The 17,130-nt window shown below is 35.9% G+C and overlaps 1 protein-coding gene across 8 annotated transcripts in view; it reads left to right on the top strand.

The window, feature by feature from the left end:
- The window catches only part of CHN1 (chimerin 1), a 199,665-nt gene that overhangs the window by 84,401 nt on the left and 98,134 nt on the right, over nucleotides 1-17,130 (top strand). For all 8 annotated transcript variants that reach the window (XM_077957229.1, XM_077957227.1, XM_077957223.1 and 5 more), the window contains one exon: nucleotides 1,579-1,692. Coding sequence is in view for 7 of the 8 variants with exons in the window: in XM_077957227.1 (XP_077813353.1) it covers nucleotides 1,579-1,692 (114 nt within the window). In the remaining variant the exon portion in view is untranslated. The remainder of the gene's footprint in view (nucleotides 1-1,578; nucleotides 1,693-17,130) is intronic.

The following is a 17,130-nucleotide window of genomic DNA, read 5'->3' as shown; positions in this document are numbered from 1 at the left end:
GAGATAAGAAATTCAGGAGCCCATTGTAAACCTAGCTGTCATGATTTGAACATGCCTACTGTGAACTGTTTGAAGACTTAAATTGAGAGACTGAACCATCCCTATCAGGAAAAACTCCAGAAAATTTCCTCTTGTCCCTCATAATGTTCCTGAATTCTTAAAGTGCCATTTCAATGCCTTTTAAATGTATCATTCCAAATTCAAGTGACTATTGTTTCTTTAGTACCAGTAAAAGCTGCAAAATTTCTTTTGAGCAGTGGGTCATTGCGGTTATTGTAGGGGAGGAAAGACTTTCCCTCTACCTCCTATGTTTGAGAGCTGGGTCTACGAAATAAGCAAACAATGTGCAGATTAACAGGAGAGAAGGTATACAAATTTATTAATTTTTAATACTACTTGCACAGGGGCATCACAGAAAAAAATAAAGTGAATACCACTCCAAAAAGTGAGATTTGAGAGTTTGTATGCCATCATAACGGGAATGGGAGGGAAGTTTCTGGCCATTGACGAGAAGGTAAATGGTAGTTTGTGACAGAGTTTGTCTGAGTAGGTTGTTGACTTTTAGTCTCCTCTCCTCTATAAGAGTCAGTCTTCCCTGGTTGCTGAAACTGATGGGAGGGCATTGATAACAATTGAGTTCCTTTTGGATGATCTGTCTTTAGGTAGATAGGGAGAGTCAGAGAAAGCCTGTCTCTGCATTTGATATTTTTTAAGTGCCTTCAGCTCAAAATACTTGATACAGCAAAGTGGCATATTTTGGGGTGACATGCCCTGAATTCCTTCATTATCTTTGAGTTATACAAGGACATATAGGTTCTTTGTAAATTGTAAATCGCTATACAAATGTAAGATGGTTTTTTATTTTTAATATGTGTCACCGACATTTTTTTTCAGTATTTTATGCCAGATTGTTATAGATTCATCTGTGTTTGTGTAAAGAGCATGTTATTTATGTTATTTATGTTTATTCTTTCTCTATTTTTCTGTGTTAATCAAAGATAAGGTTTTAGCAGGGAATGAAAACAAGTATTATACTTGTTTGCTTTGGGCTTGAGTGTTCAGTAACGCAGATTATGCACATTATTGGGCAATCATGCCAATTAAGGACAACCCAGGGTCCTGGAAAATTGCCAACATGGACTCAGAGCCAAAATTTTGGAGCAGTGCTACTAATGGGAAGAAAGGAAAATAGGATACATTTCTGGGTGTTTTTTTTTTTTTTTTTTTTTTTTTTTTTTTTTTTAAGCAAGCCGTATGGTTAAATGGATACATAAGAAAGGAATTGTCCTCTTGAGAGAGGTGGTTGATCTTCCCTTAGATGGTTGTGGATTTTGATTCCATGGTTGTTAACTGGATTGGGTAGTCCTTTGGTGCTGCTCTTATCACCACAGAGAAGCTGGCTGGGGGCCAGGCCCAGAGAAACACAAGCATAGTTAAACCCAAGTGCTTCCCCTCCATTATGTGGCAGTACTTTGTCTAGAAAACAACAGGAGAAGGTGGTGGTAGTGGGATGTTGTTTTATCTTGTTTTATTGAAAAATGTAGAAAGCACAGTTTCTGAATAGACTTTGTTTCTTAGGTTTCATGGCATGATCTCCAGAGAAGCAGCCGACCAGCTCTTGATTGTGGCTGAGGGGAGCTACCTCATCCGGGAGAGCCAGCGGCAGCCAGGGACCTACACTTTGGCTTTAAGGTTGGTCATGGGCCTGCAATTACTACTGTGCTTTATTTAAAACTCTCTTAATAGAGGGCTTTCAATTTTAAAAGCATCCAGCATGTAATTTAATTGGTTCTTGTTTTCTTGGGATCTAATTACCATTTTAATAGCTTTGAGACCCTTTAAGAATTCCTCGTGAATGGTAGCACTCAGTAATTAAGAATAGAGAAACTTTAAAAAAAATTTTTTTTTTTAAGACGGAATCTCACTCTTGCCAGGCTTTCAGTGGCATGATCTCGGCTCACTGCAACCTCCGCCTCCCGGGTTCAAGCGATTCTCCTGCCTCAGCTCCTGAGTAGCTGGGATTACAGGCGTGTGCCAACACTCCCAGCTAATTTTTGCATTTTTAGTAGAGACGGGGTTTCACCATGTTGGCCAGTATGGTCTTGATCTCTTGGCCTCGTGGTTCACCCACCTCAGCCTCCCAAAGTCCTGGGATTATAGGCATGAACCACCACACCTGGCCTGAACAACTTTTAAAGCATTTTGTGGGAGCTGCTTCCTTCCATTCCATCTTACCCCTTCTTTACTGTTTGTCTAGCTTGTCAGCTTCCTTCAATTTCTTGAATAAGGAAAGAGACCAAAAGAAAAGATCTTCATAACTTGTAAAGCTAAAGTCAGTGCCATCTCTCTTAGGTTGCCTTTTGGTTGGAGCAGTTTTTCTTGGGAGCTCTTGGCTCTTCCCTATCAGCTGATCTTCACTTAGTGTTTTGGCTGTTCTTAGCTTACAGTACAGTGCCCAGAAACAAATACTCCTGTTAATCCTGCAATAATAACCCAACAGTAAGAACAGTAATACAAGAGCATACTTATCCATTGTACTTACCTTATGCCAGGCCTCTAACCTCATTTAATCCTCACAACAACTCTGTGTATTGTTATTACCCCCCATTTTACAGATGAGGAAACAGACGACCTGGATGGAGATTGAGTAACTTGGTGAAGGTCACACATTTAATAAGTTGTACTGCTGCTATTTGAACCCAGATTGTCTGACTTCGGAGTCTTTGCTCTTAATTTTTCTACATTGCTGCCTCACCAAAGGCTTAGAGTAGTTATCTGTTGTCTTTGTTCATCCCTTTATTTGTTCATTCATGTATACATTCATCTATTTGGAAAACACTTAAAAGCAGAGACTTCTGAAGACAGAGATCAAATATATGAAATTTCTTTTGGTAGTCACAAATAGAGGATAGAAAGTTGATGTTAATGTTTAGGACTAACATGTCTAATTCCTTCTCCAATCACTTATACCTGTGTGAATGAGCAGGGCCTGCTCTGATTCCTGTCCACAAGATTTGATATTAATCTTTCTGTTAAATAGAATGATGTAATTCAGTATTATTTCATACTGAATGCTGAAATAATTAAATACTTGGAGAATAGAGCTTGCCACAGGAGTTCATGGAAATTTGCTTTCTATGGTAAATTATAAAGTGTAAATTCCCCTTCAATTACTTAATTATACTGTTTTTTTCAGGTTTAAATTGTGGTATATAGGAAAAAAAATTCTGGTATGGTAATTCAAATACCTATTTAATTTATCATTAATTGAAATAGAAGACTGATTTGGGGCAAATCACAGAATTTCTTGAAGTTGGTTTCTTCATCTTTCTACTCCTAACATACTATAATTCTGGAATTCTTCACCACTGTATTTCCAAATAGTCTGGTCATCTGATTGTCTATGGTAAACAGCCTTGATGTAAATGCTGGTGGTCCAGAATAAGGAAGGAAGAAGGTGAGGTAAAATGAGAAACAGAAACCTCTCTTTCTTTCCCCTTGGTTGCCATTTCCCCTGCATTTCTCCAGGATCACATAGAAGTTATAAAACTTTAATTTGAACTCAATTTTTCCTAACTGCAAAATTCAGGTACTTTCACCACATTACACCACATTGCCTATCATCTTATATCTGTCACACAGTTTTCACCAGCTGATACCAGCAAATATTTGAAGGCTAAGGATTTAGTTTGGAGAAAAGTAGCACCCGGACCTTCCTATCTCTTTCTCATTCCCGCCTTCTTGCCCTCTCTCTTTCTACTCATGGCTTTACATTTATAATCACTTCCCATCCACTTTGGCCCAGTAAATCTTGATGGTAATGTTTCAAATTCATATCTCTGGGGTAACTTACAGCCTTTCTTTTGTTACTGAAAATTCCCATAAAATCATTACTTGGAAAAGAAATAATAGTGAGTAAAAGGGGGCTGTAATGGTCATAGATAGAGGAATTTTACTCATAATATACATTGAGTAATTTATGTGCCCAAATATGATTGACAGTTTCCTTGTTTTAAACTTATTGTATGGCTGAGAAGTGTTAGGCAAAATCTGAAATAGAAGTTGTATTGATATATGTATTATTCTTATCTGATACTCGCATTTCACCTGATGATTCTCCCAGTTCACATCAGTTTGTTTTTAACATACACATAATCCATTAAGGGGTATCCAGTTTGTCTATTTTATACCCATCAGTGTTCTTTATGCATTTACTGTGTCAACTGGGGCCTCTAAAATTAGGAATAAGTCCTTGAACTTGATTCCTCGTAGACACCTCAATCTCAATATATCTAAAACTGAACTCAACGCTTTTCTCCCAAATATGCTGTGGTATCTATATTTCCTTTGTTAGCTGGTGACACTATTATCAGTCGATTCCATAAAACAGAAACCAAGAAATTATTTTCACTTTTTCTTTTAGGTATATTTTATTGTATATTTGTAAGGCCTGGCACTATTCATCTAGAGGCCCCTACCTTACATTATACCACACACTGTACTTCATATCAAATACGTATTTTCTGCTGTTAAAATTGTGTAAAGATTTTATGTAAATTGCTTTTGAAATTAGCTTTAGTTTTATAATTTTCTTTTTTTGTGTTTTGGAGCCATATCTTTCATGTTTCATATTTTTAATATTTTTGTATTTCTCACTTTTCTTAGACCCTGGCAAGCCCTGGGTACTGTACCTGTATGATAATGATTAAGAGGACTTTTTCTTTCTTGCTCATGTCACACAGCCAAGTCCAACAATCTTATTTATTAAGTATTTCTCAAAATTACCCCTCCTTTTCAACCCTAAGCCACTTCCTGGACTAGTTGAGTAACTGCCTAAGAAATACCTGTGTGTCCAGCTTCATCCCTCTGATGTATCCTCCCCAGTAATATAAATGATCCACCTGAAAATCCGATGGTGTGATCAGCGAGGTTGTAAGGTTAAGGAAGGCACAGAGTTTCAAAGAACACACCTCTCTCACACATTGGCATCTCTCCTTGACTTAAAAGGGACTAGCCCTCCACTGAGGACCCTAATGAATGCTATGAGGTGCTCTTTAGGGAAGTGTGTATTGTATGTGTGCTGTCACAATACCAACTATCTGCAGTCAGAAAAGAAGTTTTCACCATGTGGCATGTCAGGTGTTCTATGGGTGAGATATTTTTTGCTCTTCATTTGCATCTTCTTCCATGCCCCATCCAGCCTAAATTTTAGGCTGAGCCTTGTCTGGCTTTCCTACCTATGCTCATATTCATCTCTTGACTCAGGAAAAATGATTTTGACTCAGTGGAAGTTTGTCACACAAGGGAAGCATATAGACAGACATTTGCATGTTCAGAGTGTGTAGTTGTAAAGAAGATGCTAGCCAGGCACTTGGTTATGACTCATGAAGTGTTTCAAAGTGATTCTCAAATTTTCTGTATGCTGATTTTGACAACATTTGTATTCATTGTAGTTTAATGAGATATGGCAAATATCAGTTACAAGTAACCTAAAATAATTTAAGCAGTTTGATTGAAAACACATGGCTTTCATCATTTTAGAACTAATTATTTAAAAGATATGTTTTATAAGGCACTCTAGTTTTTCTCACTAAAAGAAAAAAATACTAGGTTGAGTTTGGACGTTTTCTATGGGCCATTTTTCTGGTTTACTATTCCTGACTTCTGCTGTTTCTGATCTGCTGTTAGACCCATCCATTGAGTTTTTAATGTCAAATACTATGTTATTTGGTTCCAGAATATTCATTTGATTTTTGGAAATAGTGAAGTTTAAGGAGGTGAAAAACCTTGTGGAGAGCTAATATGAGTGAATATATGAAATCTTTTAAATATTTGATATCTACTTTCTCATTGTCACCACTGTCCTGGATAAAAACCCAAACAATTTATGGGCATAAATGCAATCATAACCCATTCAGAACTAATTTTTTTCCTGCTGTTTTTATCTAAACATTTTATTTTTGGGGGGATTGCTGTAAATGCCAAAAGGCCTTTACTAACTCAACAAATTTGTATCATTTTTATCCTAATGACTGTTTACTTTTCCTCCTTTAACAAAAATAATGCAAATAGGTGAATTATAGCCTAAAATTAAGATCTTTCTATTATTTCTCCTAAGTCATCCATGTATTGCAGAGCACATTTGCTTAGACTCTCCAAGAGTTTTCTTGGAAATTTAAAAAAAAAAAAAAAAAAGAATTCTTTATCACTATTGGACATTTAATATGGCATAAGACTAAAGTTTTGCATTAACTTTGACTTATTATTGGGCCCTCTGTCAATGTTGGCTCCCTTTGATATAAAATACCCCTTTTTCACAATGACTTGAGCTGCTAAATTAGTTCATTTTTACTAAGAAAAATAAATCTTGTGTGTATTTTACTAAAACTGGAAAAAGGAACATTTAAAATGTTAACAACTTAAACAGGAACACTTTCTATGTAATGTATAGATTGAAAGAATAGAGGAAAATCAGAGAGAATAAGGAATTGAGATTTAAAAAAAAACTATCAGAAAAGAATTGCAGTTACCCACTCTCACTGTTAGAACTTTGGAAATGAAGTTGTAGTGTAGACTTTAGAATTAGACAAACCTGCATTCTAGTTGCCTGACCTTATTTTGTATATTTAACCTTTTCATGCTGTAGTTTCCTGTTTATAAAATGGGGATAATAATCCCAGTATATCTCAAAATAGACCCTTTAAAATTCTGTTATTAGCAGCATCCCACTTTCAAGAATCATATTCTGTATCAATTGAGATGCTTTCAGCCGCAAGTATTACCTGACATTCAAAATAAGCAAACTCTGCCCACTTAAACATAAGTTATTTAAGGTAATATCTCACATACTAAGTTCAGAAATGTAATAATAACATAGATGGTCAGTATTCTAGTGATGTTGTGAGGGACTTGTGACCTTTCTGTTTGTATTCATGGCCAGTCACAGCATCAGCTTCAGTCTAAGGTTGATTTTCCTGGCGGTCAAAAGGTGGCTGCCAGTGCAATCAGAATTGTAAGCTTTTTTGTTTATGCCCAGCAGGAGAGTGTAAGGGAACCTCTCTTCTCTCTTGCAGTATGCATCCTTTCCTTCAGGTTGATAGGGCTAGCATGAGTCTGCCTTTCCCATTCCTGGACCAATAACATCTCAGGGAAATGCATGTACTGATTGCTTGTCTAACCTAGCACCTGCTCCTAGAACTGGGAAATGGGTCAGCTTCTTCTGGAAGATAAGGCTTTGGAAGGAAGAATGAATGACCAAACAAAATCTGGTTTTCTTTTCTTGTTTTAAGTGAAGGAAGAAGGTTGGAGGAAGGAAGGGAACGTGTATACCGTTTAGATAGTTAACCATAGCCAAGTACAGGCTGTACTTAGAAAGCAATTTCTTTGTTAGGCAGATCAACCCATGGTGTAATTTTTCAAATATTTTAGCTCTGGTTAATCTCTTACTAAAGTTGTATATCTAATTTTAGCTTTAGTAAATACTGTAGTAAGAAAATCAGGTGTGAGTTCCAAAGACAGTTTTATGTGAGGGCAAGCATCAAAGAGTTTTGTAAAACATGTTTTGATAATGTTCTTTTGTCTATAATATTTTAGAAATTTGATTTGAAATGTTGTTTTCCAAACTGACTTTAGGTCAATATTTTAAAGGTCATATGGAAAACCTAATTATATTAATAATTTTAGCATAATGAAATCCATAGATTTTTATTAATATCTAAAAAATTTATTCCTGGTATGTCACTAATATGTGTCAAGGCCTTTACATGGAAATTGAAGGGGCTTGCTCTTCACTGTTAAATTGGACAATTGAAATAATTCTCCAGATTCTGAATTATCAAAAGAGCAGCACTTATTGAGCTTTTATATTGTGCCAGATACTATTCAAGTGGGTCAAGAAAGAAGATATTTAAGCTAACTCTTAAAGGTAGACTGGCTTACCAAGTAAAAGGGTAGAATATGATGAAAAACAACCATTTTGGGAAGAAGAAATGGTGCCAGAATGTAGAACACCATGGAGCATTTCGTGTATGGCAGTCTGTTGAGGGACTGGGAGCAGGGGAAATTGTAGCACTTTGTGTGCCAGGAGAGCCTAGAATTTCATGCTTAAGAATTTGGACTTTATCTGTAGGAAATTGAAGGCTTTTGGTAGAAGACAATAAGGGTTACATTTACAGTTTAGAAAGATTTGCTGGAGGAATTAGAATGCTGAGTGGAAAGGGTGGTAGGAACTATGTTTTACCAGAATTATTTAGATGATTAATTTAGTAAGCAGTTTTTCTTTGGCTATGGAGAACTGATATTTAAAAGGTCTTCTGTATACCATATAGATTTTAAAGAGTTCACTTTGAGGAGAACTGTTAACTCCAAATTTGGCAACTCCAGAGACATTTCTGTTAGTCTGACTCATTTTAGCTTCTCTAAATTGGGAGAAGAACAAAGTGACATGTGCAAGAGTCTTGATAATCCCCAAACTCTGTATCTGGATATTTTAGGGCATATTTGGACATACTCCAGAGAATGCCTTATACCTACAATACTTGGCACTTTCCTGTTGATTTTATGCTGACAATAATGTAAGAATTATTTGGAAAAATTTTAGTAATTGAGAACAAATGATAAATCCTGTAAAAAACATGATGTTTGGGAAAATTATATTTTCTTTTAAAAATATGTCACATTTCATAAATTCAGAAACATAACTTTTATCAATCTGAAAAATAAAATTTATTATACAGAATAGCATGTATATAGTATCATATTACTTATATAAAATTTCATACCTATAGGTGTATATTTAAGTAGAACAGTGTCTAAAAGAATGATCATCAAAATGTTTGGTGTTTATTGCTTAGTGACTAACTTAAACACGATTGTTACTTCTTTGTATTTTTTGAGTTACCTAATTTTTTTTTTTTACAATGAACGTGTATCATTTTATAAACAGAAAAAAACAAAAGAGCTATTTTTATTTTGAGAAGAAATAAAGACATTAGTTGTAACCTTGGGTCAAAACAAAAGATGATACCTCCTAAATCTCCAAAGATTTGACACTAAACAGAATGTATCAATTTATTTAAATAATTCCTTGGAAGAAGGATTGATCACCCCTGGGGCAATAGAAGGAAAAGTCATAGAGGTCTCTGTTCCATCCAAGGTCTATATGGGAAGGGAGTCTTGACCAGCATTGGCAGTGCTGTCGCTGGCATGGAGAGGAAGAAGGAGCCATGTGGGTCTCTCTGCCATTAAACGTAATCAACTGAATGTTTTTTCCAGTAGTAGTTCCCAGAGCCTATGAGTATTGTTAATAGGAGTGTACTGCATTTCCCAAACTCATTTGGTCATGAGACCCCCTTTCCATGGACTTTCTCAGTGGAACACACTTTGAGAAATGTTCCATTCAACATTCAATCCCTCAGTTCCTCTTGCTCTGGACCTCATGCTCACCAAGCATGGCTTCCCATGTTGTCTGTCTACAGAGTGGGAAAACTTAAAATATATAGGCTGAGTGCTGAGAGCCTTTGAGTTATTATTTCTCATTTTCAATTAACAAATTAAGATTAAGTGCTGGTACTACCGGGAGGAAAAGAAGGAAGAAAATCTACCAGGTTTCTTCTGTTTGGTAAATTCAGATAAACATGTACTCCCCAGCCCTCATTTTTCCCCCTTTTTAAAAGACACCCTTTTTTGATCAGTGAACCTAAAACCACTGCTTATTAAAGTGTTAACTTGATAGAGAAAAAACGTTAAGGGTTAATTGCCTCACTGATCCTTTTTCTTCCTGTTTTCTGATTTTTTTCCTGGACCAAAAAAGACTTGCCTCCTATCCAAAGAGTGTCATGAAACATCTACTGAAGGCAACCAAGCACTGTTTCTATGTATTATAAAATTGCACCTTTTTTTTTTTTCTTACTCTATTTGCAAGCATGGCTTTTGCGTGTTCTCATATCTTACTTTTTAAAAACTGTTTCTTCAGTTATGTAGCATAGGAATTCGCCTATTTCAAGTGTACAGTTCAGTGGTTTTTAGTACATTCACAAAATTATGACGTAATCAATTTTAGAACATTTAATCACCCTGAAAGAACCTCTATACCCATTCACCCTCACTTTCCATTTCTCCTCAGCTCTCCCAGCCCTAGGCAACCACTAATCTACTTTTGTCTCTATTGATGTAAACAACCTAGACATTTCATATAAATGGCATTATATAATATACGTTCTTTTGTGACTGACGTTTTTCCCTTAGCATAATGTTTTCAAAGTTTATCCATGTTGTAGCATGTATAAGTACTTTATTCCTTTTTACTAATGAATAATATTGGAAAAATATTCCAATAGTTGATGGACATTTGAGTTTCTATTTTTTGGCTATTATGAATAATACTGCTGTAAACAACGTTATTAGAATAAAATTGTGTACAAGTTTTTGTATAAACATATGTTTTAATTTTTTGGGGTATATACCTAGGGGTGAAGTTGCTGGGTCATATTGTAACTCAAAAGTAACCTTTTTAGGAATCTTTGAGGAATCATGGAATGGTTTTCCAAAGTGGTTATATCATTATAGTCCCACCAGTGGTGTATGAAGGTTCCGGTTTCTTCATGTCCTTTTCAACACTTGTGTTACGTCTCTTTGAATATAGACATCCTAGTATATGTGAAGTGCTATCTTTAAAAACATTTTATCCCCAGCATGGTTTTTATTGACTAGTATTCTGTCTATTCAATCTTCAGTTCTCTCTCAAAAGTATGCATACATAGCAGTGGATTTAAAGTAGAAGGCAGAGAAAGCCAAAAAGCTGATTTCAAGGTCTTTTTGGTGTTTTTATTTTTAAGGCATGGTATAAAGCAAATTTTATTATTTAAGGGTAGAGTTGAGTTTCAAGTACATTTTGGGGCTAATAGAAACTTTTACATAAAGAGGATGGCTGTCTCTCCAGTTATCTACTTTGCAGAGAAGAGCTAGAATCTCATTTGTGTATCTGCTTTAAGGTACAGTGGAAGACATGCTAGATTCTCTTAATATCTGTTTTTTAGTAACTAGATACAGTCCTAGCATAGGTGGATAATGTGATTCCTTTTCTGTGAATGATTTGGAGCCACCAAATATTTTATTAATGGACTTAACAGTTTTATAAATATAATAATAGCTAACATTTCCAAATATTTACTCTTCCAGGCATTACGGTAAATACTTTATGTGAATTATCTTTTAGATAACCCAAACTTTTTTCATACTGCCACACCCATACAAAGTGATAATGTTGTGTGGTACATTAAGGTAAATGTATGAGATTGATCATGGGCCAGTGTGACTGGCTCAAGGACTTCAGTGTATCAGATACTTTCTGGCCTCTGAAAGGGCTGGACAGATTTGCTGTCTTATAACCCGTAACCTCTGTTCTTGGCAACAGGTTGGAAAACTAAGTTTTATCTATAAAATAAGACCATGTGGTAGATACTATTATTTTCCCCAGTTTACAGATGAGAAAACTAAGGCTTAACTTGCTCAAGAACAAACAGCAAAAAAACTGAGAAATATAACTTGTTTAAAAACAATATCTGGCTGGGCCTGGTGGCTCACGCCTGTAATCCCAGCACTTCAGGAGGCCAAGGTGGGTGGATCACCTGAGGTTGAGAGTTCGAGACCAGCCTGACTAACATGGAGAAACCCCATCTTTACTAAAAATACAAAACTAGCCAGGCGTAGTGGCACATGCCTGTAATCCCAGCTACTCGGGAGGCTGAGGCAGGAGAATCGCTTGAACCTGGGAGGTGGAGGTTGAGGTGAGCCAAGATCACACCATTGCACTCCAGCCTGGGCAACAAGAGCAAAACTCCATCTCAAAACAAACAAACAAAAAAATATATATATATGTCAAAAAACATGCAGCATTTTTTCTAAGTTGTCAAGAGGTGTGACACACAAGTAAACTCTTAGTTTTTAAATCAATGCCATTTTAGTAATTAAGATTTTAAAGTTATCAGCACATTACTATTTTTATAAACAGATATACCTTGTTTAAAGCCTTTAAGGATAAGGTTTATTCCAACTTATTCTCAAGGGTTCACTTTCCACCCCCACCACTCTCAAAAGAGAAAAGCCAAATTAAGTGCATTTGAAGTTTAATAATTTAAACAAAAATCCCATTATAAGATCACTTGGTAGTTATTTGTACTTATAAAAATAATTTATAGTAACTTTGTATATTTTTTCAAAGAAAAACAGCAATAATTCTTTATAAAAATAACAGCATATTTGCATCTATGTAATTTATTATATTTCTATTATAAAAGCAACACATAGATATGGTTAAAAAAAAACTGAAATAAAAATGTTTAGAATGATAAATTATAGTACTTTCCCACCGTGACATACTTCTAATTCCACTCCCTAGAGATAACACCATTCACAATTACTTGTCTATCCTTCCAGAAACTGGTCATGCATAAAATATACTTCTGTTTTTATGGCATATATGCATATCGTGCTTTATTTTAAGTGAAAATTGTTAAGGAGTGGCCAACCATAACAGCAAAGATGATCTCTAGTCTTTGCGGAGGTTTGCCCTATTGTCTGCCTGACTATATAGTTGTGCAATAAACACCTAATGCCTGACAAAAGCCATCATTACCTGTTTATTTAGTTTTGGCTGATTGGTAGTTTAAGATCATGTTGAGCCAGATTCTGTGAGTTTAGCTTCAGTGCCCAAACTAAACTTATTGTAGCTTTGAGTTTAAAATACTGATAAGATTCCGTTAAGCAAGGGATTTCTGTGAGAGGGTGATATAATCTTTACAGTTCTGAAGATTTTGTGTGAAGAAACTATTGCTGCTATATTAGAAAATGATAAAATGCACTGAAATAAAAAATGTAATTTTGCTAATGATTGAAAACACCCAACAATTCATAACTGAATCTCAAAACATTAGGTTGACTTACAAAGTGAGCTTAGCCAAAGAGTTCCTGAGTAAAGCCAGAGAATCATAGTAGATATTGATAAAGGGGCTTTTGCAGTTTTAAAATATGAAAATTGGTTGAAAGCATTTTTCATGTTAAAGAAGAAGGATCAAAAGGAACTGGGGAAGGATTATGCTGCTAGTAGGCGTTGACGTGTAATGTACTGTGTGTTCTTTTGATCTGATAGCTCATGATAGGTTCAGTTGGTTACCATGGTTTCATTCCATCTCCTGCAAACCTTCTTGTTGTGCTATTTGGAATAAATGAAAAATAATGTTCTGTAGAAAATTTTTCAAAACTGTTTTTCTCCTCTTAGTTTAGATTATGAATCATTTTATGAGAAAATTTTAAGATGTAAGAGTAAGTGATAACACATGATGACAGTAACATTTAGTTCTGCAGTATTGGAAAATTAATATTGATGAAGGGGATAGCACAATTTATTTAAAAATATATTATTGCTAAAAAGCTTTTAAAAAACATTGATATAATAATTCCAGTTTATGTAAGGTATTCTTGCTCAGGTGTTCTTTAATAAAGCAAACTATAGAAAGTAGTTGATATGACACAGTAGGAAATGGGTAGTTTAACATAAGGCATCCCTCACTTGAAAAAATTGGTATGTTCCTGAAAATGTGTTGCAAATTGAACTGTATTGTAAATGCACAAGAGGAGATAGCTATTCAAAAAGATTAGTATTTTTTCCCTGACAAATATACAATACAAAAAATATTTAAAAATGTAGAAAAACACAAAAGCAAAAAGCACCCCTAATTCTACCATCCAGAAATAATCACTGTTAAAACTCTATTGTATGAAATTCTAGCATTTTCCCAAGTTACACAGAAATGACTTTATACCAGGTACACTATATTATGGTATGCTTTTTTTCAGTTAGCTGTGTATCATGAATATTTTCCATGTTGATAAATATATGGGAAGTTTGCTATTTGAATTAATTCTTCATAAGGTCAGGTTTCACCTCCCCTTTTTAAAAATTCTGATTTTCACTTATATTTACTTATTTAAATGTAGGTCTATCAGTAACTTTGTTTTTATTACCATGTGTACTATATATAAAATGCAGAAAAGTAGGAAAAGAAAAATACTACCTATAATCTCATGGCCCTCAAAGACAAACATTATTTTTTGGCATTTATTAAATGTATTTTTGTTGTTATTGTTGTTGCTTTGTTTTTAGAAAACTGCAGTCTCCTTCTAGGTGCTGGAGATACAAGGAAGAACAAAACAGTCAAGATCCTTGGCTTTATGGAGCTTAACAGTTTATTAGGTAGAGAGAGGATTAGACTTTAATGAATTGTCCCACAAATGCCAAGCTAAAAACTGAGGCAAGTCGCTGTGGAAGGAAAGCAAGGGAACTATGAGTGCATAAAGGAGGAGCTGATCTAAACCTGGAGTCTCAACTCTAAATCTAAATTGCAGTCAGGGAAGGCTTTTCTGAGAAAGGAAAATCTGATTTAAGAACTGAAGGGTTGTTAGAGTGATCTAAAGGAAGAGAGTGAGTGAGAGGGCAAAGAAAAAGAGCCTAGAAGCCGGACCAGCATGTCCATGCAAGGGCTGCAGTGCACATCTCTGAACTGAAAGAAGAGGATGGCCAGGAGCACAGTGAGTTGGAGAGGGAAGAAGTGAGGCTGCACATCTGCTTCTTGTAGGCCACGTTAAGAATTTTGCTCTTTATTCTAAGAGCTAGGGTGACATGACCCAAGTTTGAATTTCCCTTTGGCTTCTGAAGAATAAACAGCTGAAGTAGATCAATAGTGGATGAACACAAGAAAGTTGCTTGTTACCTTTTTTCTTAGTAACCTGTTCATGTCCATTGCCCTATATATTTTGTGTATAGTACTTATGCAACCATTTATTATATTTACCATGCAAGTTTTCTCTATTTTTGTTAGTCTTTGACATAATTTAGTGTTTCCTGGTTACACTTTAGTGAATCTTTTTCTAAGTGAACATTTTATTTTATAAAATTTATTCCATTTTTCTTTGCCCTAGATAGCACACTTCCACAAGAGGTTTGATAGTTACTTTTTTTTTTTTTTTTTTTTTTTGAGATGGAGTTTCACTCTTTTTGCCCAGGCTGGGGTGCAATGGCGCAATCTCAGCTCACTGCAACCTCTGCTTCCTGGGTTCAAGTGATTCTCCTGCCTCACCCTCCCGTGTAGCTGGGCATACAGGCACCTGCCACCACACCCGGCTAATTTTGTAGTTTTAGTAGAGACTGGGTTTCACCATGTTGGCCAGGCTGGTCTTGAACTCCTTACCTCAGGTGATCTGCCCACCTTTGCCTCCCAAAGTGTTGGGATTACAGGCGTGAGCCACTGCACCTGGCCTTGATAGTTACGTTTTAAAAATTTTTATGAGACGGCCTTCCTCGCTCTATTGTCTAGCCTGGAGTGTGATCATAGCTCACTGTATCCTGGAACTCCTTAGCTGAAGTGATCCTCCTGCTTCAGCCTCCCAAGTAGCTAGGACTACAGGTACATGTCACCATACCTGGCTAATTTTTTCATTTTTATGTGGAGACAGGGTGCCACCAGGCCGGTCTTGAACTGGCCGCCTCCTGAGCTCCTGGCCCGAGAAGCAATCCTCCCTTCTCAGGGTCCCAAAGTGCTGTGATTTTAGTTGTGACTCACTGCCCCTGGCCTTGGTAGTTACATTTATTCTCTTCTAGATTTTGTGGTGTGTTTTATACATGTAACTTGTTTATCCACCAATAATTTATGAGATATTATGTTATATATATTATATATTATATGAGATAAATATTTTCCCAACTGTATTTAATACTTTCTTCAAAATATTAATAGGTACCACAGAAGTAAAGTAGAATATATTTGGGGATTGTTGCATACTGTATCCCTGTCCTGGGGATATTTTTTGTTTGTTTGTTTTTGTTTATGAGACAGAGTCTGGCTCTGTTGCCCAGACTGGAGTGCAATGGCGTGATGTCAGCTCACTGCAACCTCCGCCTCCTGGGTTCAAGCGAGATTCTCCTGCCTCAGCCTCCTGAGTAGCTGGGATTACAGGCGCCCACAGCCATGCCCAGCTATTTTTTGTATTCTTAGTAGAGATAGGGTTTCACTGTGTTGCCAGGCTGATCTCGAACTCCTGACCTTGTGATCCGCCCGCCTTGGCCTCCCAAAGTGCTGGGATTATAGGTGTGAGCCACAATGCCCGGCCAACCTGGGGATAGTTTTAAAGACTCTGAGAAGTTTTGCAATGAAACAAAATGAACATACATATACACATAAAAACTGACAGTTTGTTATTTCCCTAACTTTTTTGAAGATAGATTACACTAATGTCTCACAGAATTTCACATGGTATAATTCTAAGATTTGTTTGCTAATAGCCAAGCAGTGGTTCAAATTCAATCCTGGTGGCCTTTCTGTCCCCCTTCCCAATTTTGGGGAATTATTCTTAATGTCTTATTGCTGTCAACTCTACTTTGGAATTTGACAAGTTCCTCAAAATTGAGGTTACATTTATTTTTCCTGTCCTTAATTTTAGTCAAAAAGACATGGCTAGGCACATAGATCAGGTTTTGGCAAGCTTTTTCTGTAAAGGATCCTATAGTAAATATTTTAGGCATTGCAGACCAATTGAGAATATTATGTTATATAGATACTTGTGTAGCTGTTTAAAATGTAACCACTGAAAAATTTAAAACCAATGTTTAACCTGTTGGTGATACAATAATAGGCAGTGGCCTAGATTTCCCTCTAGAGTTAAAGTTTGGCGACCTCTGTCTGTTACTGCTACCATCTTTGGCAAATCTTTGACCTCTTTACACAATCTAGAGTTGACATATCTACTCAGTCGCAAACACAGGGACAAGAAGATATTCACAGGATGTAAGTGTTTTTTTTTTTCACTTTGCTTTTGTTGTTCTCATATAATTGCTATTATTTTTTACTGATGATTTTTAAACTTAACCTATACTGTGACTCTTTCTAATTCATATGTATTGTGTCTGTCTTCTCCTGAGTGCCCTACCTTTTCAATTACCAAAATATTTCTTAGACTAGGCTTCTTAAACCACTTTTTCATTCAAAAAGCATCTACTGGTATAAATGTATATAAAAAAGGAATTGAGAAGGTAACAAGGCTGTGTGGGGGTCTAGGAACCAAAGGAGCCTGTCCCAC

Source organism: Macaca mulatta, chromosome 12, assembly GCF_049350105.2.
Source record: "Macaca mulatta isolate MMU2019108-1 chromosome 12, T2T-MMU8v2.0, whole genome shotgun sequence".
NCBI classification, from domain to species: Eukaryota; Metazoa; Chordata; class Mammalia; order Primates; family Cercopithecidae; genus Macaca; species Macaca mulatta.
The sequence above is the reverse complement of the archived record's forward strand: the minus strand, read 5'-3'. Positions and strand labels throughout refer to the sequence as shown.